General features: G+C 39.7%; 1 protein-coding gene across 1 annotated transcript; it reads right to left on the bottom strand.

The window, feature by feature from the left end:
* Positions 1–223: 223 nt before the first annotated feature.
* Positions 224–26,918, bottom strand: lmf1 (lipase maturation factor 1). Its single transcript, XM_073489813.1, has 11 exons — positions 26,706–26,918; positions 25,690–25,999; positions 24,040–24,050; positions 21,841–21,989; positions 12,274–12,339; positions 5,461–5,628; positions 4,485–4,665; positions 2,099–2,252; positions 1,819–2,002; positions 1,439–1,551; positions 224–696 (listed from the first exon to the last, which is right to left on the bottom strand). The coding sequence occupies exons 1-11, from the start codon at positions 26,914–26,916 to the stop codon at positions 510–512; spliced, it is 1,734 nt and encodes a 577-aa protein (XP_073345914.1). The 5' UTR covers positions 26,917–26,918; the 3' UTR covers positions 224–509.
* Positions 26,919–27,398: the final 480 nt, after the last annotated feature.

The raw sequence follows: 27,398 nt of genomic DNA, 5'->3' as shown, positions 1-27,398 counted from the left end.
CTTTCACTTTATCAAAGTAATAATTCAATACAAAATCTTTACCTTTACTCAAGTATGACTTTTGGGTACTTTGTCAAATGCTAAGTGACACAGCCACAAAAAATTCAGCCTGTCCCAAATATTCTCATTCTCATCCTCATTGAGAGAAAAACCAATGAAGGGAAAACAAAATCTCAATCAGGACTGTTTTAATATTGAAAGTAAATCAAGAGTCACACTCAAATTTGGGCTTTCACAGAGTTTGTTTTATGAAATACAAACGGCAGTGATTGTTGTAAGACATAGCTAAGTCCCTAGATGGCACTTTGAAAAAGCTTCACATAACTTGTGAGTAGATGTCATGATGTTTGACTTCAGGCTTTATGAAAAAGTTCTCCATAAAACATTTCAGTTTGATTAAAATCTGATGGCATCCTTGGTCCTTGTAACTTGTGTTCAGCCTTCAGCAGCGTCACGCTGAAAGAAAGTCCTCTGATCTCCTCTTAGCACTGCAGTCAGACGTCATGGCTTTAGTTCCTGTTCCGTGGTATGTGTGGGTGTGGCCAGTTCCTGGACTGAAAGTAGCCTCTGAGTCCTTCCAGGTTCACTGGAGGGAAGTAAGCTCCGATGCGTTTTCTCAGCCACCACTTCCCCTGCGCTGCGCTGGAAGTGCCCGGCTGGCTGAACTTGTATTTGAAATGTTCCCCTCGAACCCACCTGAGAAGGACGAAGACACGGAAAAGAGTTTAGACACATGAAACAAAGATATTTTAAATCTCAGCTCAAAAAAAGCCAGATTTGATCCACCTCACTCCTCCTTCATCATGGTGTTAGAACCGGTCGCTCTACAATGAGCAGTTTTTAGTCACGCATGCCCACCACTTTGGATCAGACTAAAATATCTTATCTACTATTCCTATTCACCTCCTGAGGCACCAACAACTATAGTCACTTTGGGACACTGAGCGCTCACGGTCGGCCTAAAAAGTAAGTAAATCCTTACATGTAGGAAGCTGGACCCAGCAAATGTTTGACATTTTTGCTTGAAAAATGACTGAAATATTATCATTTATCTAAATATGATTCTGTTATTATTTTTGATTAGTGGTATATACTGTCCTAACAAATGCATTGTGAGACAGTGCACATCCTCTAAACCTATTTCAGTTTTTGTATTAACAAAAGAAAGACACTATTTGCTCTTTGTTTCACCAGAGGGAGCTATAGCACAGACAGTAATCACTCATCCTATTGATCCCTGCCAACGCATATTTAACGACAACCAGGGCTTTATCATTAATAGGACAAATATGTGCCTTTTCAGGAAAAAACAGCTGAAAACAAAAGGTGTAACGGAGTTTTTAAAATTAATGATAGGAGCATTTTCATGAGTTCATGGTACAGTATTACCAAGATGCACTGTTTGGATCTTTGCTGCCACCTTGTGCTCTGTGTTTACCTGGGAGTTTCTCTGCCTTGGAAGGGGTTGTGGTCAAGCAGCGAGAGGACCGCGCTGTCATTGGACAGCAGACGTCCCGCTATGTGGATCACCCACTCGCTCTGCTCGTAGGTCTGTATGAAGACATGGAGACAGGGTGTTAGAAACTGAAACTAACAAAAATAACGCAGGGTGTGACGGAGATGTAAGTGTGGAAAATTTAAAGAGACAGGCAGAGACAAAGAAGGAGGGGGAATGTGAAATGTTGTAGGAGGCTCCCAGGCAAAATATTAAAGAGTGAAGACAAGTATATCCATACTCCAAGACAAGCAAATATGTTTATAGGCTGGTAGTGTACTTCAACTCCATACATCATGTCCTGCTATTGTTCAGTTTCTCACCTGGAAGGCAGCGAACCACATGAGCCAGTCCAGCCGGTAGTGGTACGGTGATATGAGGCACGGTCGGCGGTAAACGTCCCCTGGCTTACACAGGAACTGGTACTCCTCCCAAACCGCCTCTGGGTCCTTGGGATCCTGGCTCAGAGTGCCCTGGAAGATCACTTCGGTACGCTCCTTGGTAATGCTGAAGAGAGGTAATTTCATTGTTGAGGTATGTTTGATGGATCTACAGATATCTCCTCCAACCTCATGACCCCAGTGACCCCTGACTGTACTGTACCTGCCAAAGGCCCCGTAGGTGTTGACGATGCGCAATGGCTCGAATGACGTGTTCATCGCCTGCCTGGAACTCAGCAGGTTCATCACCACGGGAATGCTCAGGTAGCCGATCAGAACTGCCAGAGAAACGTTCACCACCCGACGCATCAGCATACCTGGATTACAGAGAGTATGTACACACACAAACAGGAAGAAAGAAATGGCATGAAAAACAGCACAGCGAGGGATATTGGAGACCGTTTAATGACTTGTTTTTAACGACACAGCTGCTCTATAGTCTGGTGGTACGTTAGTGGATACTCCTGTATCGTTTGTCAGATGGCAGCAGGGTGAACAGACTGTGGCTGTGGGTGTTGTTTTTTAGTACACTTTGGGCCCTGTGAAGGTTCCTCACCTCACCAATATCACTGACGCTTAGTGGATTGGAAGCAAAAATGTTCTGGCTGATTTTAATGCATGTAATTGTTCCTGTTTGGCCTAAAGTAGCTGCTACAGCGTTTGTTAACTTGCTAGATTTTTAGACTTTTAGAAGGATTATGCATCTCCCAGCTCCATTCCAGCATGTCAAAACGAAACTAAGTGGTCCAGGGGAAAACTTTAATTACAGCTCAAATAAAGGTGACATATTTGTTCGTGTCTGGTCTTGAAGGGGATTCATCATTTCATGTTTACTTAAGTGCTATTAAGCTTGTACGTCTGTGTGATGACTTTAACACTTCCTCGGTGGAAAAGGTTTGACCTGTTAGATCATGGGACGGCTGGTACTGACAAACGTTGGCTGAGTCCACGCCAGCTCCTCCCTACCTGTGTCTGCCTGCTTATCCACACATGTTCAACACATCAACGTAATCCAAAGCAAACTTTCTTCACACTAGCCCAGACTCTCTGGGTCTGTTCAAATGATTAAAAACCCAGTCACACTGCAGGTAGAAGCCTATTTTATACTCAACATCCTACAATAAAGCAAAGACACTAATGGGTCCAATGAGACCAATTATAAAGGGGCCACTCTTGTTTTACCACATTCTAAGCAGTCTGTATTGTAAAAAATGTTAGCGACATCACATTAAATTCCAATAAACCATATGTCATGCTTTTCCCAGCTCCTCAGCTGTCCAAGTGCTAATCCCTTTTCTTCTCATAATTCCCTCTCCAATATGACCGGACCCATTACAGGCCGGTTGTACCGATTAGCCTCGACTGTTAGTGATACCAGTGTTTTTTACATACTGGATTCCAAAATGAGATACCAACCACTTAAAAAAAAAGAGTGAAAAAAGGTAAAGTGTATATGTCCATGACTCATGATGACTCATGCATTTTTCTGATTTACAAATGATCTTATCTCACCATTGGGAGTCCTCCCAAATAGCTCCAAAAGTTTCCTCTTAAGACCTATTCACAAAGCTGCTGAGAGACACTGTTAGTAAGGAAGTGAGAAGGGCCAGGGTTGACATCATGTTTCATGAATGACCTTACATGCTATGTCTGCACTGACTGGTTGACAGTTGGCTGGTCTGTGTTAGTGAATGTGAAATAAAATATTCAACAAATAAAGGAGCACAAGGAACAACTTCAATTAGGATGGATGGAGGAAGCAGGTCCTCCATCACAGAGCCCGCCGTTTGGTACCATCATGTTTCTACGGTAACCCAGAATGGACACCGAAAACACTGGATCTAGTATTTTTCACGGTTTTAACAGCCATTGCAGTTGCAGTCTGCAATCTCACAGCTAAATGCCTCTAATTTCTACACACTGGACCTTGAAAGTTGAGATGAAACTTCACTTTAAACCTGGTTCCTTTCTCCAAAATACCATGGCTACTGGTTTGCTGGCTGAAATGTCGCACTGTAATGTCACACTAACAACAACATTCATTTCTTGGAAGACAACTGGCAGTTGATTTGTATTGCGGACATATGTCAAATTTGAAAAAACCGCATGAAAAAAGACAATTCAATTCTTTTTAAAAGGGGCACTGTGTGGTTTTTAGAGAAGAAATTTCAATTCATTTTAGACAATACTGATGAGCAAATTTCCCCCAAAGCTACATCCTGTTTCGCTCAGAAATAGGTCACGATACAGAAGCTATTAACTCTCGAAATGCTGTTTCATCTGGACTTTAACTAGCTGCCATTAAAATATATTAATGTTTATCGGTGTCATTGGCAGCATGATGTCCTCTGGATGGCCTCTGATATCTCTCAGAACTAGCAGCTAACTTTCATCCTAAAGAGATTTGTGATTTACTGTTAAGTCCTAGGAATTATTAAGTTAGCGTAATTATAAAGTTATGCTCTTTATTTTTAGGACAGTCTGCTGACTCAGCCAGTTAGGAGCTACTTTTAGCCATCAGATGTTTTGTGAATACGGTCCCTGACTACCTTTGGTGGGTTTGGGCGTCTGTCCAGCTGCATCCTCATTCTGTATCTCAAGCACTGCCTGCTTGGCTCCCCCTCTGGAGTGAAACAAGAAGCCCAGCGATGCGTCGTCAAAACAGGCCAGACTGGGAACAATGGTGAGCCAGTTAAGGAAACTGAGGTTCCCGCTAACTATCAGAACTACCTGTAATACAAGAGACAAGACAACAGATATAAACAACATCCAGGTAGTGTAGAAAACTTTATCATACAACTGCTAGACTGACTGTATTCCATCACGTGAAGGAGTTCAGCCAAGATGTGGCTGGTGAGAACTGACTTATTTTGAGCCTGGGTACACTGAGATACATTAACATGAGCTCTGGCATCCACAGCACATGATGCACAAATTACATTTAAGTCTACGGTGACAGATAATCCGATAAAACACAGATAAATGTAATAAAACATCCCCTTAAATCAGCCATTAAACACGTTTAATGTAATAATAATGTTCTGACTGAACAATTAAACTCACATTACTGCCTTGACTGTGTTTCTTGGAAAGGCGATGTTTTGGACACGTGGTTTTCACATTCTGAGACTTGTAACTCCACCTCAATACACAGGGAGGGACTGGAGTTTTGTTTATGATGTATACGCTATTATTATTATTATTATTATCATTATCATTATTGAACAATTACATAAAAGTAGTACCCCACCAAAACTAGTAAAATTAGTGATTAAGTGATATGAGGAAAAGCAGACAAGCTGTAGCCATGGTAACAAGTGCTTGACAGGGTAATACACACTCAGTGCGTAAGCTTACATTTAACTTCGTATGGGTTGAGTCAGGTTCAGACGTAAAAAAAAAAAACAGATAAAAAAAACTCTTCATAAAACTCAAACACAAGCTTTCTTGACAAGATGCCGCGATTAACCAGCGCCAGTGTTTGTCATCATAATTTCCTGTGAGTTAGTGAACGGTGCGAGTTACCTGGAACAGGATCTGGACCGCTCCGTTGACCATACACATCCGCCTGCCCAGGAAGGTGAAGAACGGGAAGATGAGCTCGATGAGGTGGTTGGACAACGTCTCGAAGCGATGAAACCACCACGGGGAGCGGTGCATGTAGTACGACATGGGGTTAGGAACCGGCTGGGTCTGGGGAAGAGATGGAGGGCCGGAGAGAGAAATGTGAAACCCAGACTATGTTTGAGACGATGCTTTGAGGCATCGAATGTGTCAAAAAGGCTGCATTTGTCAAGATAACCATGATCTTTAATCAGCATTTCTGTTCCGTGCACTTATGCATTAAAAAAGTTTAATAAATCTTCTAAACATAGACTCCTTCTTCTGCTTAAAATGCATGTTTCCTCTGCTTTACTTTGGCTCTAAAATCTCGTCTGAGCCCGAGATGCAGAGTAATTTATGGTGCTCCACCTTGAGGGAAACATTTCCATGTCTAAATAAAGATGGAACTTTATTTAAATTAAGGCAATCCCACCTACACTTAAAAAAAACACACTCAGAGGTTTCATACAGAGCTGTGCAGTGTTTGTGTACATATGATTAAGTGTGTGTGTGCGATGTGGTCGCATGCAAACCGTGTAATAGCTGAACATGCAAACAGTCTCAGGTGAGGTGGTGAAAAATAAATATAGCACAGAAATAGGTGGGGGGAAAAAAGAAAACAAGACACTGCCACACTCGTCTATGCTCTTATTGTTTTCATGGAATGGAGGAAAAAAAGAAAAAGGGGTTATTTAACCTGCAGCTTACCAAAACAGCCCTGGAAATCCGAGGGCAAGGAGCCTGTAACCTCAGACAACCAAACAACCCCACCTGGGCTGTAAACTAGCTGCACTACAAGAAACAAACCGATGCAAACAAAACACCAACTATGCCGAAACACATCTACGCAGCCCCCTGAGAGTCGGGACAGGAGGGGATCTGCAGTTTCTCTGCAGGTTTGAAAGGGAGCAGTGTGTCAGAGGGGGTTAATAAGGCTTCACCCGGCGCCAGTGGCTTCCGTCTCTGCCCATTGACAGTTGAGGTTAAAGCAGGTCAAGGAAACTGACCCAGCATGGAATAAGGTCCATATAGTAATAAGATTTGTCAGGTGACAACCGGTTTTCTAATAGACTCCATTTAATTACATTTTAAAGGGACGTTTCCCCCCAAAATCAAAAAGACATATTTTTCCTCTTACCTGTAGTCAATTTATCCGTCCAATCAATCCATAGATTGTTTTGGTGTGAGCTGCTGAGTTTTGGAGATATTTGGAACTAGATGGCCCTTAACTTGTGGTGCTCAAAGTATCAATTATTATATCAATTAACTATCAAATATTCTACACGGGGATATGATTGTTGGGTGTCGATTGGTAAAAGAGAAAATAGTTGCTAAATAAGAAGGTCTGTGGATTATCTTCAGTAACCGGGTCATAATTTTTTCAACTCTCACTGAATCAATATAGATGGACAAATAGGACTAAAGCTCAGAAAAAAAAAGATGTATTTTTCATTTAGGGGTGAACTGTCCCTTAAAAACCCAACATACTTCGCCTTTGCAAGCATTTATTTCATTCAGCTAGTTAGCTTTAAGGAGTGTTTCAGCATCTTCCGGCTCATCTTCCATATGACCCGTGACGTTACTGCTGAGTATTAACTCTCTCAAAAATCTCGTTTACAGCCACAGCAGGTGGCTGTTTTCAGCGGAAAAGCTCTGATCCCACTGTACGCGACCTGCCCACAACCAAACGACGCACAGGTTATGCTAGGGACTAGCTGGTGAACAGGATGGAGCATTTAGCAGCTAAAGAGCCAAATATTTAACTCAGCAGTCGGTAAAAGACAGAGCTATAAGCAGAATGAATACTTGACAGGCAGACAGACAAATGACTAAAAATACATGCTAATGGTGCGTTATCTGCAGACTGTGTGATGAGCAAATGTTTGCTAGCCTGTCCACATAAACACTATAGGCATCTGCTGCTATGTAGCTGGGTTAAAAATAGAACAGCAGTGCACACGGACGCTATAAAGAACCACGTGAAAGGAACCGATTTAAACCGTAAAAGGGCACAAACACAAGCGTAAGTATAAGGCTGTCACGAGACACAGATATACTGTACAGTATGTAAACCACAGAGCGGTAAATTGGAAGCCACACCACGCCGGTTTACATGTTAAAAAAAAAAAAATCCAGCTGACACTTCGATTTTTCAGATGATTCTCCTCATTACGGTTCATCAGTGCTGCCACTGTAGAAGGTCCACATTTTCCTGCTTTTTGTGTTGAACAACTGCTCTTGGTCTCCATTTAAAATGCAAATGGTATAGACAAACAACCAAGTCTTTGGTTCCTTTTAGTCGCTGGAGTTTGGAACCAATGCATCAGCGAATAGCTCAAAGAGATCTTGTTTTTTGTGTAAATTGTCAGTGACAGGCCCAATGTTCCCTTCGAGTTTCCTTCACCGCTGCATAATTATATTGGGTCACTCTTCCTTAAATAATTACAGTCATTTAGAAGAACAAAACTCAAAGAGAGTTTTACATGAAGATGGTAAAAAAATCAAACCTATACAGATATTTCTTAGTGGCACAAAACATTTGCTACCGTACAGTTCTTTGGTGGCCCAATCTGTAATTACAGTTATGATTATACTGTATTACATTTATAAGCACATTGCATAAGGTTTAATGTGAGTTTTTAATGGAGACTAAAGCCATGTTCAGACGGACCAAATCCATCTTGCCAGGCTTCAAGCTATTTGCTCTCGGCCGGACCACAGTTATTCGGACCAATCAATATTCTATCGAGAACTACTGGATGCTAAGGTTAGCGTAGCTGCCATTATAGCATGTTATATCAGAACTGGAGGGTGTTTCTTCATTGAAAGAAGAGAAAAGAACGACTGAAGGCTTTTCTTGATGAATAAGATGGGTTTTTTTGCACTGGCTTTGTCAACAGCATGATTTACCAACTGGCTCCACTGGTAGTACTCTCCTACTGTTATTGGAATGGTTGAGGTTAGACGATGATAGATACGTGGTTTGTCATATCACCTGCCAATTTTGTGCCTGCCCTTTTCAAAACATTTTCTAAAGAAGGTTTCCCTCTGGCACCATAGTCAATTTCCTTTTGTTTTTCCAATATTTATTTGGTTTATAATAGGGGTAGACCGATTATTGGCCCTGGCAGATTATCGGGGCCAATATTTAGCATTTTCAGATTATTGGTGTTGATGATTTTTCCGTCAGATTGCTGATAAAATAAACTAATTTAAAAATGTGCTACTTTGGCTCTAATGCAAACATCCTCTCACACAATCTGATTGGTAACTCGTCACAATTAATACTGCAAAGTAACTAGTTAGCAAGTAAAGTACCTCATAATTGTACTTAAAGTGACTATGAGGAGCCTTCAGTTTTTGTTGATTTCTTTTCGCTGATGGTCTCGTTTGCTGTTTCAGGTCATTTATAAATCATCAGAGGAATCAGGAGACTGTTTCATAAACACTTAAAAGTTTCTTGTTGTCACTTTAATAAGCTCTTAAAGTGAGTAAATTGTACTGAGGTTTATTCTGTCACTGGTTGTGGAAATTTTGACACAAAGATTTTCATTTTTACTGCAAATGAATATCGGTTCCAAATATCGGTTTTCAGTCTCCTTGATTTCCGATAATCGGTATCGGCCCAGGAAAACTCATATCGATCAACCCCTAGTTCATAAGCACATACTTGCTAAACTAATGACATTCCTATTAGCCTCAGAAATAGCTTACTTTGTGTTCAGTGCTAAGTAGAAAATGCTAATACGCTAAATGAAGATTTAGCTGGATTTAGCTATAAATAACATTTAGCTCAATGCACCACTGTGCTTCAGTACAATCTCACAGAGTCACCAACACGTAGACTCTTGTTTCTGACTAAGCATAGTCTGTCTGCACGGAAATATCTATTTTGTCTTATAATATAATTTAATATAACAAAGGTACTGTACTTGTGACTCACTATCACATTCTTCATAAAGCACACTGGTGAATCTGCATATACAGAGTTGTTCAACCAAAGAATGATTTCCCCTGTGTTTCATTTGATTTATATCACAGAGGACAGTGACTCTGAAACTGTTCAATAATTTACACGCAATAGAGATAATAAATTGCAGCAGCGGATAAAATATCCTATCCCATATTTTATCTTACCACCCCTGCGGTTTTTACAATCACAGTCATAGTGATTTCCATGGCGATGCTAAATATGTTCTGAACATGGGAACTAAAAATCAGGGGATAAATTACAGTAGATTTACAATGCAGTGCACTAGACTGTTCATATACAAGGTTTGTGCATCCCCAGTGCATATCAGACTGTGTAATATTCAATATTGTGTTCTTAAAACATGTCAGAGTGTCATCTTCAGTCATCAAGTCCCATCGGAGCCAGTGTATTCCTGTCTATGTTAATTACAGAAGATGCACGGCCCTCCTCCCTCTGCGGGTTGGAAACACAGAGCAGAGTAGGTCACAGTGGTTGAGTGTCCCACAGGGGAAAAACAAACAAGGGATTTGCACAACCTCAGGGTCTGTGCAAGACGCTGATTTATTGAATCCCACGACAGCGGTTACCATAATGTGTTGCCCTGGTGTGGTTAGCCTGATGTGAATTCATTGCTGTCTTGTCATCGCTCATGACACAAAGCCAAGGCACAATGTTTCTGTGCATCTGGATCAGTCTTGGAAGTTCAGTTTGGCAAAGGAAAGAGGCCTTTGGGAAATTTACAAACTAGTGTTTCAGAGGATGATTTAGGCTTTTTCTCAAGATGTGCTGGCCATCTGCCCGCAAGAATATTTCAAAATAAAACTGTCGCAGCAAGTGTCGTCTTAACTGGTAATTTAATAGGTTTTTAGCGGTATCTTTGGTGCTCAGGGCTCATTGCTGTGGTTTTTTTTCTGCACTGCACTTCTCAGAAGTCAACAAACAGCCTTGGGATTTTATGTTGAGAAAATCAGAGTTTCTCTTGTTTCCTCCTTCACTCGAGATAACCACGCTTTCACTCTCTCACTTTTGTTGCGTCTGGAAATGCCAACTGCATAATTTCTTGTGCACCAGCAAACTTTTCCCATGAAGGAACAACCAAGTACCAAATGTTCTGCTCAGAAAACATAAATGCTTTCACACACTTATATTTCAAAATAAGCTGTCAGCATTTGAGTTGAGTTGTGGGCAACATATGCGTCAGATTTTGACAAGAAAGAAGAATGCGTGGCTTAAGAAAAAAAGATAACTCTCATTCTGCATTAACTTTGCATCGATTTTGGTACTTTTTCAAGAACTGCATCATGCATCGTGCATCATGAGGCGTCACTGTGGTTCAGTGGTTAGCTCTGCTGCCTCACGTCAAGAAGGTTCTCACTTCAAACACATCAAAAAGGTTAGGTAAGGTTGATTGGTGATTCAGCCTGTAGGGGTCAGCCTGACCTCTCCGGGATGTACCCGGCATCGCCTCACCAAAGTGAGCTTGAATCTCTCCTCTAATTTTAAAAATCAGGGGTCTTATACTAAATTTCATCCTGGGCTACATGAGCATTAAGGTTGCTCTCAAAGGGCCAATGATAATGTGAGACTATAGAAATGTATCTGCGTAACGGATCGATCTGTCAGGGCCGATACCAATATGATTATTAGTAATCAAAAAGACCAATGACTGATATTTGAGCTGGGTTTGTAGTTGTTGTAAAACTGATAAATAGATTTACATTGTACTTTGTAACTTGTATATGCATTACATTTGCACAATAAATGAAAATCTTAGTGTAAAAGTTAAGAAATTAGAATTTGCAGTTTATTCAAGGTTATACTTAAGCACAATTTTACAGTACTTGTACTTGAGTATTTTTAATTTCTGCTAATCCACTTCATTTTGTGACAAATACTGCACTCTTTACTCCACTACATTTGATTGATAACTTTACTGATTCAGATTATTAATACAAAGTAAAAGTCTACTGGTATGAATAGTTATTTTTTAAAGGTGTGTGTAGCCAATGGATGTCTGTTGTGAGCATTGTGAGATGCTTAATCAGTGGAGGAAGTAATCTGTCAGCCAATAATACTGAATTTCTGATTATCATTGTACTTTGGAACGACAAAACTTACACTTAAAAGTTAAATTTTAACATCTTGTAGGAGTATTTTTCTTTTCTAATGAGAACAAAACAATACAAAGTGAGTCACATGTAACCGGGCATATTTACAGTCACCACAATTCATAAATAAAAATAAAAACAACTATGCACAAATCTGCAATATAGAGTCCAGTTTTGCGTCTGATGGAAACACTAAGTATAAATAATCAAAGCTGAAATAACTGGTTAATAAACAGATTATTTTATTGACTAAATATCAATGAATCTATCATTAATCATTACACTCCAGTTTCCTGTTTTATTGTCCCTAACAAGCTTTTTTTAATGGAAAAAAAACTATTAAGTCATTAAATATTCAGTGAAAACACTCAGAAGTTGCGAGAACGTCATAGTATGTAATGGACTGTTTGATAACTTTTCCTTAAAGTCTGAATTCATGAAAGCTTTTGAAAAAAAGCTGGGAAAAAAATGTCAAGGAGGACAGAAAGCAGAGCCCGGCAGCTGAAGAAAAGATCAGTCAGTTTAATCAACTTATAGATGCAGGGCATGACGGTGAGAAAGATTTGCGTAATGTACTGTAACGGCACGACCGTCACTGCAGGGAAACACACACACACGCACAGAGGATACATTAAACAGATTCTGTACACACACCTCGTAGTGGTAGTCCATGCAGGTGAGGTCTCTCCAGCATTTGTCGCCTCTGATTTTAATGAGACCCTGAAAGAGACAGAAAACATACGAACGTGATACAGTTTATGATGCGCTATATTTAGCAGGCTGTGCTGTTGAAAATCTAACAAGCAACAACCAAGACTCAATTAGAAAATCAGATTACAGACTGCAGTCATCTAAATCCCATATTTACTTGAAACGGTTCAAATACAACAAACCTAATTAGGATTTACTCGCCAACATGCATACATGACTGGAACACATGAAAAAAACAAGAAATGTCTCACTAATTTAGAATAACTAGAGATGTGATTTGTTTAAAATGGGACAGCTGCTTTTTAATGATCAAAATGACATTACTGCATTAACTAGACCCCTCTGAATACAAGAGGAATCTATAGATAATCTGTAGTATATCTCTGAGTAAGTCATCAAACACAGACAACATTATATTTTTAGAAAAGACTGATGTGCAAAGCTTCCAAAGAAAAAAAAAGGAAGGACTCAATATCTGGTTGACAATTTTGACATTAACTTCTCCTAATAAATTGAATCAATTCCTAGCCAAGACAGAGAAAACACAAAAATAAATGTGGCCCAGAAGAAAAGGGAGGAAGTGAGCTGTATTTTTAGAGCGACTGCACTCTCAGTTCAGGCCAGATAATAATAATATACCAGAGTTTATCGTTTCAGTTGATTTTTGATGAGTTTATACTGAATATCTGTAGTCAGACAGCTAAACGTGGGGGGTGAATCCAAATGAAACGTCTTGAAAAAGTCACTTTCTAAATCAATGTTGGTGGCTTCTTTACGAGTTCTGAGTGCGTCACACAAAATGACACAATGACAAATGACAAAATGATGATTCATAAATCCTCCCAAATCGAAATGTACTTCTCCCTATAGACTAAATTACTGGATTTCTTTATCCTCAGTCCTTCAATCCGTCATATATAGGGAGGAGTAAATGATTGCACGAGTGTGCTGGTGAGGGTAAATTCATTTGCAACTAATCAGTCACCATTCTTGCATTTAAAAATTATATATAATCTAATAACTGCTAAAAGTTTGATTCTGCTAATGCAATGTGTCTGCTCTTCCTCTCTTCTCCCACAGCTGTTTGTTACCTTCTTCTCTCCGTGCTTCATGTTCCCCTGTAACTCTGGTGATCTCTTGACCTTTTCTCTTGTATCGACATCAAGTCGTTCTTTTTATTTGTCCAACACAAAGCTAATGTTAGCGAAGCAAATGTACACCCTCACATAGCTGATGGAGTGTCTCTAGACTCTTTTTTTTATACATATATATTTTTTTTTATTCAATTTGATACTGGCAAAAACAAATAAACCCATGACTACACACAATATATCCTCACAAAAGGACAAAACGACAGTTGGACACAAAAAGGTAAGGAAAAAAGCCAAATAAACAAAATAAAAAATACCATACAATAAAATGTAGTCGGATCCCTTCAGCAGTTCATATAATTGTCAAACACATTCAATTTTTTATACAGTCGCACTCTTCATTAGAACATATTTTCTCCCATTTTATATTGTTCTTTTACAAAAGATATTGGCTTTGCCATGTATTTCTTTAATAAAACCTAAATTCAAATTGGTTCTTGATTTTTTTTTTTTAATTTTATTAAATATGGAGGGACAATTTTCATCCAAAATCTCCAACATATTGTTTCACGATGTCAATTTAAAATCAAGGCTGAATGGCTTTCGGCAGTTTTGGATATTGGTCGGCAGGTTGGCTAGATAAGGACTCTAGAAAAAAAAAATGCATCTGCTCTTCCTCTTCCTCATTACAGAATCTAATGGTGATTGTTCACTGTTAAACATCTTAGGTTGTTTTGTAGCAGCTGTGATTTTGTGGAATATCTTAAAGATTCTGAAACATGAATCTACTGATGTTTAATAAACTGTTCAGAATAATTAGCTCCTTTTTTTTGGACTCTTTCAGATAGTTTATGTTGCTTTAAATAGCAAGAGTGAAAAAAGGGGCTGGCCAATCACAATCTAGTATTTCACAATCCCAAACCACAATCTCAACAGTAATCTTCTTTCTCAGTTTTATAATTGCCCTATAGTCTGTAGCCAGACTTGAAATAGCCTATGAATTTTCCGTGTTTGCCATTAAAAGACGGTATTGCATGCAAGATAGTTCTTTTCTATCACAATCTTGTGCCACGAGCTCACAATGCATTGTTTGCAATAGATCACCCAAGGAAGAGCCATCTGAGTTAGCATGGCTGTCTTGGCTGCATCGCTCTACTGGTGTATCTTCCAGTCATCTGCTAGTTATGATAAATATGGAAACAGAAGGTAGAGGACATCCACAAAAGTAGCTTGTGGATGCCTTGAAGACCGATCTTGATCTAAAGTTTTTACTATTAAAATACTGTATACTTAGTAGCAGTGACTTTTTCAAAGACAATTTCATATGTTATAGAAGTATAAGGTTGGCCTTGTACCTCGTGTCTTCAGTTAAATCACAAAGTGGACAAATCAAAAAAAGAACAAATCAGATTTGCTTGCCGTCTGAACACATCGTTAGCTGTTCCGACTTTCAGTTTTCTCAGTAACAGCTCACAGATGTGTGATGTGCGTTCCACTAATAGAGAGCAACCCATACAGAATGGCAATAAGCACTAATAAATCTAACTATGCTGGGTGTTAAGGACTGAACAGAGGTGTTGTGCAACATGAAAACAGAGAAATGCTTCAGTTGCTCTGGGCCTGCTTTTGACCTAAAGAAAAGAGGAAGTACTCTATTGAAGGCACGAGGCTTGGGTAATAATTGTACACCTTTTTGTACCCCCCACCTTTGATCGGAGGTGTTCAAAGGCATTTTGGGAAATTAAGGAAACTACTGAGTGAGGTAGATGAGGCCCATAATAAAAGAAGATACTGATAAATAATATTTAAAACATACTTTAAGTGTCTGAGAGAGGATTTTCCCATAAGAAATGGGAAACAAAACTCAAAGTCCTCTGCTCGGGGCCTGTTTTTCACTACCTGAACTTAAGTAAATACTATGCTATCCAGGACACGAGGCTGTCAATATTGACACATCAGCCCAGCCCATGTGGTTGGCATGGAATGTGGAAAAAATCAGCAGATGACCTCTCTAACCAGATTTAGAAAAAACAGGACATTTCATTCTGATTATGACCTTGGCTGTTGAGATGATGTGGCCAAAGATGTCGCTGATAATTCAATTCAGTCATGAGATCCTGTAATGTCATCAATTACAACCTGATATACAGACCTCTGACAGGAACACAGCAGTCTGCCCAGAGTGTCTGGAGCACTGACGAAAGGATGTGAATGATGTGAATTCAACACATTTACAGGAAGAGGATCACAAAGATTTAATTAGAAGACTTTTAGCAAATACTATTTAGATACTCGCAAAATGTATATAAACGTCCAAGACCTGGCTTGCTATAGGGATGTCATTTTTGGACAATTACCTGTTCTTTCAGATGAAATCTGGGTAATTCTCCATCAACTTCATTCTAAAATAGACCGTGAAAAATTCCATCAACATGTTATATCATTAAGTCACAATGTGAACTGATTAGCCCTGCTAAAAAAAGAAACTTCGCCCCTTCCAAAACAACTCTGGGTAAGACCACAAGTTCTGTCGTCCAGGTGCACTGAGCCTGACAAAAATGCAAATGACATTAGGTAAACCGCAGCATTTAAATGTGAGAGACTGGCATAGCGAAGGTTTACCCTGGATCCCGACAATAAAACAGGGTTTAGAAAGAAAACGGAGCATTAACCATGGTGGCAGCACTACAGCAGGCCCTCATTTATACTGCAGTTCTCTTGGATTTAGCTCTTTGAAGAACAAGTTATGCCATTTTTCTAACATAGAGTAGAGGTGGGGACATTTCTCGATAATAAGATGCATCGCGATGAGGACGTGGAAGATTCTGCATCGATGCAGAGACGGAGCATAATCGAGAGTCTGCAGCTTATGTTGATTGGTGATTGTCTGGCCTCAGCTGGACAATAAAGTTACATCGGGACGTTGCTCCCATGCTCGAATTGTTGGTGGACATTAGGCTAACGTTACTTATGTAGGAGGTATGTCGGAGGGAGGCAGGGATCATCTGAGAGTGATAAAAAAAACTCACTATTTTTTTAAATAGACAAACTGGACGAGACCCACACTGAGCGTGACTTCCGACCAACAACAATTACTAATCATGTTAGCCATTTTCACCTGAAGCTAACGTCTGCAGCCATAAATAACTGTGACAGCCAGCCCAGCTAATCAGCCAAGATCTGAGGAGGCGCTGTCAACTTTGCCGTCCAATTCTGAGAGAGGTGTGTGCAGCAGAGTCAATAAATGCCTTATCTTAAAGCTGCCATGTGAAAACAATATTATTATAGATTACAACAAATGTGTAAGGCCCTGCAGATGGATAAATGTTTTGTTTTCGTAATGTTTATGTACTGAAAAGATGCAGCTTTTATTTTGTAGACTGCTGTAGTCTGATTAATGGCGGGACTTTCTGAATAAAAGGGCAATTTAAATGATGAAAAAGTAGCCATGTGCAGTAATATAGATCATTGACAGCTCATTGTTTTGACTTTACGACCCACAACTTTACAACTTTCATTACATTCTCAGGCAAATCAGGCAGCTGTTCTAAGCAACAAAAGCAGTGATAAACTCAAAGCATGCTATCTATTTAGCACTAAACAGCAGGCAGACAATTAGCTGATGAACATAGTCGAGCATTCCGCAGCCAAAGAGACAGATATTTCCAGTGGAAACTAAAAACAGGGCTAAAGGATAGTGGACTGTTTGCTAGCATGTTCACCATATTAACCTAAAATGCGATAATACCGTTTGTCACTGTTGTGTTCACAGCTTGTTTTTGCTGCCTCTGGGTAGCTGAAAAAATTGTGAATGTAGGTTTAAATTGTAACTCCAGATTCAATGCAATCATTTCAGATTATTTTACAAAGGGGCTCCAGGATTGGGTAGCCAAGAGGTTTTGCCATTGGTAACACAAAGAGGAAGAGAAATGGGAGAAAGAGAGGAGTTTAAACCATTTTAATCTAACTTCTTATTGATACCTATCGTAAATTGTCTGATAAAGACAGTGTACAATATAGCTCAAACCAACAGTGAAATCTTATCCACCTATTACCTATTTCTTCAAGCTTTTATCCTGTCCAGTCTTCATAATATCCTTGAATATCACAAATAGAATCAAATTAGAGGACTACAAAACAAAACAATAATCTTCAATCCAGACTGCCAGACTGTTCCTTGTAACTTCTTGTACATTAAGGAGAGGAACACTTGCTATATAGGTAACAATACGTTTTTCTCAAAAGGTTATGGCCACTGTGCAACAGCAGCACCGCAAACTTATGGGACCTCACCATCAATTACACTTGCACAGGTCGAGTAGGACCTACCCATTCCAGTTGGCCAGGTCTACACCAACTCCCTGAACGAGTCAGCATGCCAGCAACACTATATCTAAAAATTCCTTAGCAACAGTCAAACCAATCCGATTTGCACTCACCAAACACCTTTCATGGCAACTCTCTAATCCCAGTTAACACCCAAAGCTCCACACCTAGCGTAGCATTTCCAACTGTTGGAGTGTTTAATAGAGATGTTCCTGCCAGCACTGAAATGTGTGATCCAATTCACAATCACCGTGCCAGCACCTCAGACAGGAAGCTCTTAAATATCAGCAGCAAACCTGAGAAATGAATCACTACAAAGTTCATCCCAAAGAAAGGTACTCAGGTGCATAAGGTAAAATATCAAGAAACCCATATTTACTGGAGTTATTATTTATTAAAAGACATAGGTCAGCTAACGGCTAACAGGTTTTGTTGAATTGCTAATACGCTCACAGTAGTTAGCACTGTAGAAACTCTACCATGGACAAAACCCAAGTTACTAGCTTGCTTGCTAACAACGTAGAAGGTGTAAATAAGGGCAGCCGTCATGGGAAGGTAGTTTTAATTGTCCGACTAAACAAGACTATGTGTGTGCTCCCTGCTTCCAATGTTTGTGCTAAGCTAACATAATACTAACCACGGACCTAAAGTAGTTCTGTGCTAGATGGACAGGTTAAACTGGTATCCATCTTCTTGTGTGATTATGAAAAAGCCAGCATATAAAAATTTTATCTCAGATGTTTTTTTAGCTCGACCCTTATGTAAACACGGCAAGAGTATTACTGCATTTAACCTTTTATGAGCTAACAAGGACCTATCAGATCCCATTAGCTACACTTGTTGTTGCTCATCACCTGAACACCGGATTACAAACTATCATGGTACCACGGTTCTATCACGGCACAAATCAAGAGACATGTCAGCTATGCTAATGGGAACGCTAATAATTGCACAGCATCTATTTGTTTGCAAATGTTTCTCCGTCAACACACTTGTTTAGCACAACATATGGCCATCTGGTATTTCTTTTATTTTCGCAGCCATATGTTGGAACTGATTGTGTTTGGGCAACCTGCTGTGCCATTGCTATGTGTGTGTGTGTGTGTGTTAGAGGTTCTGTTTGTTCTAGTGAGCCAATTACTTCAAATATGTGGTGCTGTTTTATCTAGCTTAGCAGAGTTGTAAACATTTGATTTCTTTCTTCTTCTTTCTCCTTCTATATTAAAAGGGTTATTAAAACTTAACGTTTATCAACCCTTTAAGTAAAGATACGTCTTAAAAAGTATTTATGTGTATGGAACTATCATTAAGCAACAGCTAGTGATGGATAATAAGGGTAAAATGCACCATCAGTAATGGTTACAGAAAAGCACATCAGCCAGTCCCAAGTACAAATACACGCTTACCATCTTAATGCATTTTTTCCTTACTGATGTGACAGATGCCACCATGACAGCCATGCAGCCATGATGTCGGGACAGAAATCAGAGATTAAAGCATGTTGTCGGTGCAATCAGCGTTTGGAACATTTGTTAGTCACGCTTGCGAAAATACACGCAAGCAACATGACGGGTGGGCTCTTGCAACCCCTCTCCCACTCATTTCCTACGACTGAGGGGTCCTTTGAAGTGTGTGCTACGCCATGTCGTCCTCACAAGCACAAACTCTTTAGCAGCCGCAGAGCAGTGGTGAACCACAGGCTGTCAGACAGAAAAATGACTGTGACCAGGGTGGATCAAACACTGAGGGACTGTGGCAGGGGCTGTGCTGTACTTAACACTGCTGAGCTGCTACACAAACAAGGTCACACAGACAGAGTCGTGCTGCCATCCCATATGTGTAAGTGTAATTTCTGGGAATGTTCATTACATATCGAAATCTATGTTGTCGCAAACACAGATTTACTAAAGACGAGGAAAAGACACATAGTTGAGTAGCTGAGTGAACGCTTTGTTTGTTCTTTGTTTATTGTTTGACGTCTGGATTCAATTTCCTGACAATGCAGCGTGTGAGTGCTAAATTCTGGATGTCCGACATTCTTTCCAGCACCTGAATGCAGCATTGTGGGAAATTACTAAAAAATGAAAATCTCATTGTGTGATTTCTATATCTAGATTGTCACCAAAATCTAATCAGCTGATCCAATTGGGCCGAGCAGAGAGCTGAACTGAACTTCTTCAAATATTTTGCATACAATCTGACAGGGCAGCATCAACACCTTCTTGCTAATGTCAAAGACAGAAATTAGAGGAAGTTATGAAAAATGTATCATCTATTCAACAATGAAGTGTAATGATTAGATTTACTGACAAACAGATTAAGCGAATACGTTGAAAAAAAACAACTGACATACGTTGCTGCAACAAAAGATGACAATATTGTCATCATCGAAATATTTGGTGACTGTTTTCTCAATCAAACGGGAACTTTCCTGATTTTCAACCAGCTTTGAATCACGACAATGTTGGTGGTATATGCAAATGAACAATGGCAAACTTCTTTCCAATTTGTCTGCATCCAGAGACCCAACTCCATTGCCAGCAAAATTCCCCTAAATCACACAAAATGTGACATCTGCCAGATTGAAAGAGAGAGAGAGAGCCGCCGCCCTTTCTCTCACTCCAACTCGAGCGAGGGGCGTCCCACTAAACTCAGATCAAACTGTCTAGACTAGGCAGTGCTGATAAACTATAACGTAGGATTCTGTTATTACATTGCTTATTTTGCCTAAAATGCTTTCAGCAACATATTTTTGTGTACTGTTCAGCTGCAACTGAGAAAGGCTGCAAACCATATCAGCCATATCGTCCCACTATTATGAAAAGAAAGGCTGAACGAACTTTTATCAAACTGTGATACAAGGCAGTGCTGATCCAACATGAACGGTGATCCTGCTCATTCTCTTTTTCTCTCATAAAATCTTTTCAACAACATATTTTACTGGACTGTTCAGCTTTAATACAATATTGTTTGTTAATAGCTGGCCGCCGCATGGTTTCCTTTTTTAAAAACAGAAGATGAGCCAAACTGTCAGTACATCACCCATCAGCCACTCTGCAGGGCAGTGCATTCTGGTTGTTTTGGATTTTCTACCTTTTCAGTAAAAGGGAATACCACAGCCTCTTTTTTCCCTGTTTTCTCTGATCATGTAACACCAATTTCAACAATATCTGTGTCTTTCTGCTGCATAGACAGCCCCGGTTTTATGTAATGGCAATTTTTCCAGCGGTGAAATACTCCATTAATTGATTCAGTGTATAGTATATCAAATATAACAAAAGCCTTGGCCAACTGACATTCTCAAACCAAAGAAATATTCAATTTACTTTAATATCAGAATATGAAAACGCAGCAAATTCTGAAACTAAAGAAGCTGGAACCATCAGACATTCTGCTTAAAAAATGACTTCGGTCACAGATCCATTTTCTGTCTATAAGCCTTATAATTAATTGACATAAATCATAAATGTATTCAGAAATCATTAAATCTATAATTTTTGCCAACCAATATTTTACATCTCCTTCTACCATTCAGAACAAACCATAATTCAATGGTCAAAACAACCAAACTCTCAAAATTGTGTTGACATATTGCTGAATATGAGGTCTGTAGAGTCTCCTTGTGTTTCAGCTCTTTTCACAGTACTGACTGAAAAAAACCCTTCAGGATTTGTGCAAACTGCAGTGACTGGCAGATAAAACCGAGCTGGTGGGCTAAAATTCACCATGGAAACTGTCTGACAACAAACAACCAACTGTATATTTGGGTTGGATCTCCAAATACTGGCTGTATTTTATAGCAAAGAACACCAAAAGTAGCGATTTAAAATCAGACGGGCAAACACTGAATTATCCCACGGAATTAAAATGTTGCAAAATGGCTTTATTTCTCCATGCTGGCCTGCTGGATGCTACTTCCTCCGAGACAGGAATATAATCCGTAACCTGTAATAATCTATAATCTGTCTGTGCTGGATCTCCCAATAGGAAATGACTAGGTGACAGTGAATGGATTGGCTTTAGGAAAAAGACTAGTACTTAGTCAGAGGTATGCAGGTAACCCTTCTATGTATTTGTAAAGAGTTTTACTTACAGCTCCAAGCATGATGCGAACAATGAGCCATCTGAAGGTCCACATGCAGATGAGGGAGGGTGGACAGTTGCGGGGGACCTGAGACAGAGTCCATACCGGACACAGGAAAATGGCCAGAAACCCTGTCTCCAACAGCTGACTCTCCCAACCTGCACACATCATCACAGTATCATTTGTGAAAAAATGATTCTCTGAACTAAGGGACAAGGAATGAATGTAAAATATTCAAGTTGATTAATAAGACAGTTGTTGAGACATTTGACCTAAACGCACAGTATGTAATTTCTGCTGCTAGGGGTCTCTCGATCCAAACAAAACCGTAGACAGAAGTAGCAAGGGTTCATGAGAGTTGATGTCTCCATTGTTTAACAATCACCGTTGCTGATGCAAATCTATCTGACGTACGTAACTCATGCAAAAATGTTGACACACGAGGTAATGTTTTAAGTTTTAATCAAGTTACGTTCAGTTTTGTTCACTGACTTCCTTCCTTCTCACTCTCTGACTCTCTCTCAGAAGTTAAAGCGACATGGGACAAAATGAAACGCACACCTCGAATTAAATGTTGGATTTCTCTAGGTTTTAACATTTTTGGAACTTTTAGGATAATGTACTGTAAGCACACAACTCACCAAAATATATAACAAAGGTCTTGTTTGTTTGGGGAACATTTTAATGCAGAAATGTTACATATTATATCTTTGAAACCCCAAATGCCAACCTGATAATGACACTAAAGGAACAGTCAGGGGATCACCAAATCAAATTTGTTATTTGAGATATTTCACAGGATTAGTGAAAGTTTGGACCTGCTGGTGGTTCTAGACGAAATGTCAGGAAATCACCTAAGTCAGCAGGTTTCACTCTCTGGGGACCATGAATGTCTGCACAACATTTCATGGCATTCATCCAGTAGTTGCTGAGATATTTCAATCTGGGCCAAAGTGTCAGACCAACCTCCTGACACTGTGCTCTCCACAGCCATGCTTTCAGTGTGGCTAAAAATCAACTGTTCAAATCAAACTGTTATGAAGAGTTGACAGTTTCAGTTGCAGTTCAGTGACAACTGTTATATAATCATGTTATATGGTCAAAGCTCTTGGGTGGAGAACGTTTTTTCAAAAGAAATGTGATTTAATTCTCAATAATATCGTAAGATTTACTTTTATAGGTGACGTTTTTGTGTTTTTAAAATCTAAAATAAGGACTGAACAATGCCTGCCACGCATGCTCACCCAGGCACCAATTGCTCCTGACGGCAACAACTCCATATTCTCTGTATTTTAGTCGAGACTTGGGAACTATTGGAGGACCTCAGTCTGCAGACTTAAAGCTGCACTGTCAGCTATAGGGTGATCACTGGTCCAAAAGAAATTAGGGAGTGAGGGAGAAAGACAGAGAGAGGGAGAGAAAAAGAAAAAAAAAAGTTTTTTAAAAAAAGAAATAAAAGCCACAAGCCCCAACCACAGACACTGGCCTGGCGTCTCTGACTACAAAGTGTCATTAACCAATCACAGAGCTGCCACTGACCTCGCCACTTATCTGGGCCGGAGCCCTACATGCAAACTCCTATTTATACTTTCTTATTACTTTCCTTTCTGTCCTCTGTCTCCACTATTAAGTTCATGACAGCTTACTGGGTTCACCAAGTAAGGGGGCAATTTACTGCACGTCAGCAAACCTCAGTTCTGTCAGTCACCGTGTTTTAACCCAATCATGGAGAGTAAACAATTTGGGAAACAATCATGAGAAAGCTTGTAGTGACACTCAGATGCCTTGAAGCAGATTTATGTGCAGTGATTGTACTGTATTCAATCACACTTATATGATTTATATGATACTTATGTGCTCCATGAGGCTGCAGATCCATGCTGCCAAGGAATGATTGTTTTCTTTTTATTCTGTGAGATCAGTTCTTAGAAGAATCCTACTGTGTGCCCATCAGAAACCTTCTTGAAATAATAAAATTGGATAGATATCCCTCAAAAGCATCAGTTTGAAAGTCTTGTTTGAGGAACTACATTTGTTTGACCATAAGCAAACTAAAATGACATCCAAACCTGAGTGTCTCACATATAATGCTTTGCCTCAAATCCACTTCTTCTATTGGCTGTGGAGGAACAAAGGGAGGAAGTCCTGGATTGTGTGTCAAGGTTGAAAACTGTGAGGCTCTTGGTTTGGATTATGAAGTACACTTACCAAAGGAATACCTAGAACAAGAATAAAAAGAAGACAAAAAGGGATATTACAAATTTTACATTAAAATAAGGGACTAGAGAAATAAACAGAATGACCTATATTTGACAAATTCTACATTTCTTTAATTCATTTAAAGCTGCAATCATTGATTTTCTTTTTGCCACTTGGCGGGGACAGCAGGACAACTGCAGTCAAATCAACTGATTGTGCTAATTACTGTATTTTGTGTTCACATTTTCTAGCAAGTTTAATGTGGACAGAAGACTCCGACAAGGGTACGTGTGGTCATTATTGTTCACCTGGGGGCAGAGGACCAAGCCTAAAATTCCTATTTAAACATCCAGGCCACACATGGACTAAATGAGCATTCATTTGGAGTCCTGTGTCTGTCCACTGTATGATTGTAAGTCCAATATTTACTCTCTTTTAGCTCTGTTTTTGGTCTCCATCCAACTCCTTAGAAACATACACCCATCAGCCAAACATTAAAACCACTGACATTTGAAGCGAACAGAATTCATCATCTCTCATCAATGCAAAGTTCTGTTGGGAAACCTTGGATCTTGGCATTCAGGTGGATGTTCTTCGATACGTACCTCCCATCTAAACACCACTGCAGACCAAGTACAACCCCCTCATGGCAACGGCATTAACTGATCGCAGTGGGCCCTCCAGTAGGACAATGTGCCCTGCCACACCACAAAAAACTTTCAGGAATGGCTTGAGGAACATGACAGAGCTCATCGTGTCAACCTGGCCCTCGAGCACCGCAGATATTGATCTGATCTAAGCACCAAATTCAGCCACAATATTAAAGTGTTGTTGTGGCCTTTTAATGTCGTGGCTGATTTGAATCTTGTATGTCGCGAGATGGGGCCACCATTGATCTGACTTGTTCTGTCATGTCCCACAAATATTCAATTGTATTGAGATCATTCCTGAATGATTTTTGTGCTGTGGTGGGGCACAGGGTCCTGCTAGGGGGCAAGTGCCATCGGGTAATACCGTTGCCATTGGGGGGTTGTGCATCATCTGCACTGGTGTTAAGATGGGTGGCACCTGTTAAAGAACATCCACCTGAATGCCAGGAACCAAGGTTTCCCAGCAGAACATTGCACTGTAAAAAGTTGATGGATGCTGCTCACTTCAGTGTCGGTGGTTTTAATGTTTTGGCTGATCGGTGTGTGTACCTCATTGGCTGCTAAAGGACTCTTCATTTACCATCATAAATGACAGAGAAAACAGTCCTTACATTTTAAAAGCTGAAATCAGCAAATGTTTGACACTTTGATGACTGAAAGGATTCATTTATTATTAAAATATGTGTCAAGAAATGTTATTTCGTTGACCGATTGATTAATCGTCTGATCACTGCAGACAAAACAACTATCCAAAACAGACTTAAAGGCTTCAAAGAGCTGAGAAAAACTGCAAGGTTGGGGAATAGTGCTCCGCGAGATCATAACTACCATGGATCCCTTTCACCTTTTTTATAATATATAAATTATTGATTGTGCAACTATGAATAAAAAAAACACTGTAAAGGGACTAAAACAACAAAATTCAAGGATAGCATGAAAATGAACACTAACCCTAACTGAATATGATACTTTTATTTTGAGGTTCTGTATGTGTAAATCCCAGACTCACCACAGCTGTCCCACGTTGACCAGAGAGTGATAAAGCACCCACAGTGCACCCATGATCACCATATTGGCCATCCCCGTCACCAGGACAAATGCAGACAGCGCCATCCCAACCAGGGCGATGCCATCCAGGTTGGCGTCCATGTCGCTCCAGTCTAACAGCCAGAGGATGGAGGGTGTGTACGCGAAGGCGGCCATGCCTATCTTTCCCCCCACATAGCGCTTGACGCTGCTGAGGTAGTTCTTGCAGGGCATCAGGCCATGCTCGCCTATCAGCTGCTTGTTCTGGTTGTAAGCAACACTGAACGCCACCACTACAAAAGAGAGGAGACGAAAGGGGATAAAGGCACTAACACAAATATGATGAGCAAGTCAGAGGCCATACTTATACTTTACTTGACCATATTTGCTTCACTACAATTAAGACGAAAACACAGTACTTTCTTTAGCTCTAAATCCTATTGACGAACTCCTGAGTACGAGTTACGTTAAAGACATTAAGAATTTTACATACATAGATGAAACCACTAAACCATATGTAAAGCAGTAAATATTAGCCTCACCTCCACCAGCTAGACATCAGCTATTAACTGCAATACTCAAATGCAGGACTTTTACATTAAGAAAATACGTCTTTACCTAAACGAAAGAGTTGAAAACACACTTAATTGTGAAAGCCAATCAAAATACATGTTAGTATCACTAGCTTCTCAATCACTGATATTTTCTACATACTAAATGATGCACTGTTAGTCACTGCAGAACATGGGCAAAGGCAAATCTCCTACAAAATGACCTACATTAATTCACTTGAAAGGTTTTAATCTACTTTGTCGCTTTTAAAGACAAAAAAGTTACAGACACACATCTCATTCACAGTTAGCCACGTTTTGAACACAGAAAAGAGACTATGAAAAAGAGAGCTAGCATGTTCAGACGTGTAAACTCAGTAATGACAGTCTTTGGACTTCAGTGTAAGAACCCAGTGAGAGTGACGGCTCACGCTGCCAGCATGCTTACAGTAAATACAGGCGACGGAGCGCAGCAGCACGACACGAGTGAGCCAGTAAGTCCCGGTGTGTAACCGCTGAAGCTTCTTTTCTTTCTCGGTGTCTTTGCTGGAGTCTGCTTCATTTTCTTCACCGCTGTCGGCACACTTCGTCTCTGTCTTACCGCTGTCGACACGTCTTTTCCTCACGGAGCTTCCTGAGCTGTCACTGGTGGCCGCCATGTTCACAGACTGCGAAGTCACGTGACTAAACAGACGCGGAAGTGAATTATTATTATTATTATTATTATTATTATTATTATTATTATTATATTGTTTTTATATTTAAAAAAAACAGAAAAATAACCGAACAAAAAATACTTGTAATGTTGTAACAATAGCCTAATGAACAAAACAATGACTGTAAAATGTTTTCTTTGACTTGGGACGTATAGGTCAATAATGGCTGTAATAATAATAATAATAATAATAATAATAATAATAATAATAATAATAACAATAATAAGGGAAAACCTGGGCGGTTGTGAAACGGCTCTAGATAAAAAAAAAAAACACATTGCAGAATGGCCCCTTCGTGGGTGTAATGTTGATATTATATTACTTAATTATTATATATTATGTATTAATATATGTAAGCACCATCTTAATATTGTATTTTCTCAGATGGAGTTTATTTGAAGTACTTCTTCATACTTGTCGGTAGT

This window comes from Pagrus major, chromosome 20 (assembly GCF_040436345.1).
Source record: "Pagrus major chromosome 20, Pma_NU_1.0".
NCBI classification, from domain to species: Eukaryota; Metazoa; Chordata; class Actinopteri; order Spariformes; family Sparidae; genus Pagrus; species Pagrus major.
Note: the sequence above shows the minus strand (reverse complement) of the source record. Positions and strands in the feature narration are given on the sequence as shown.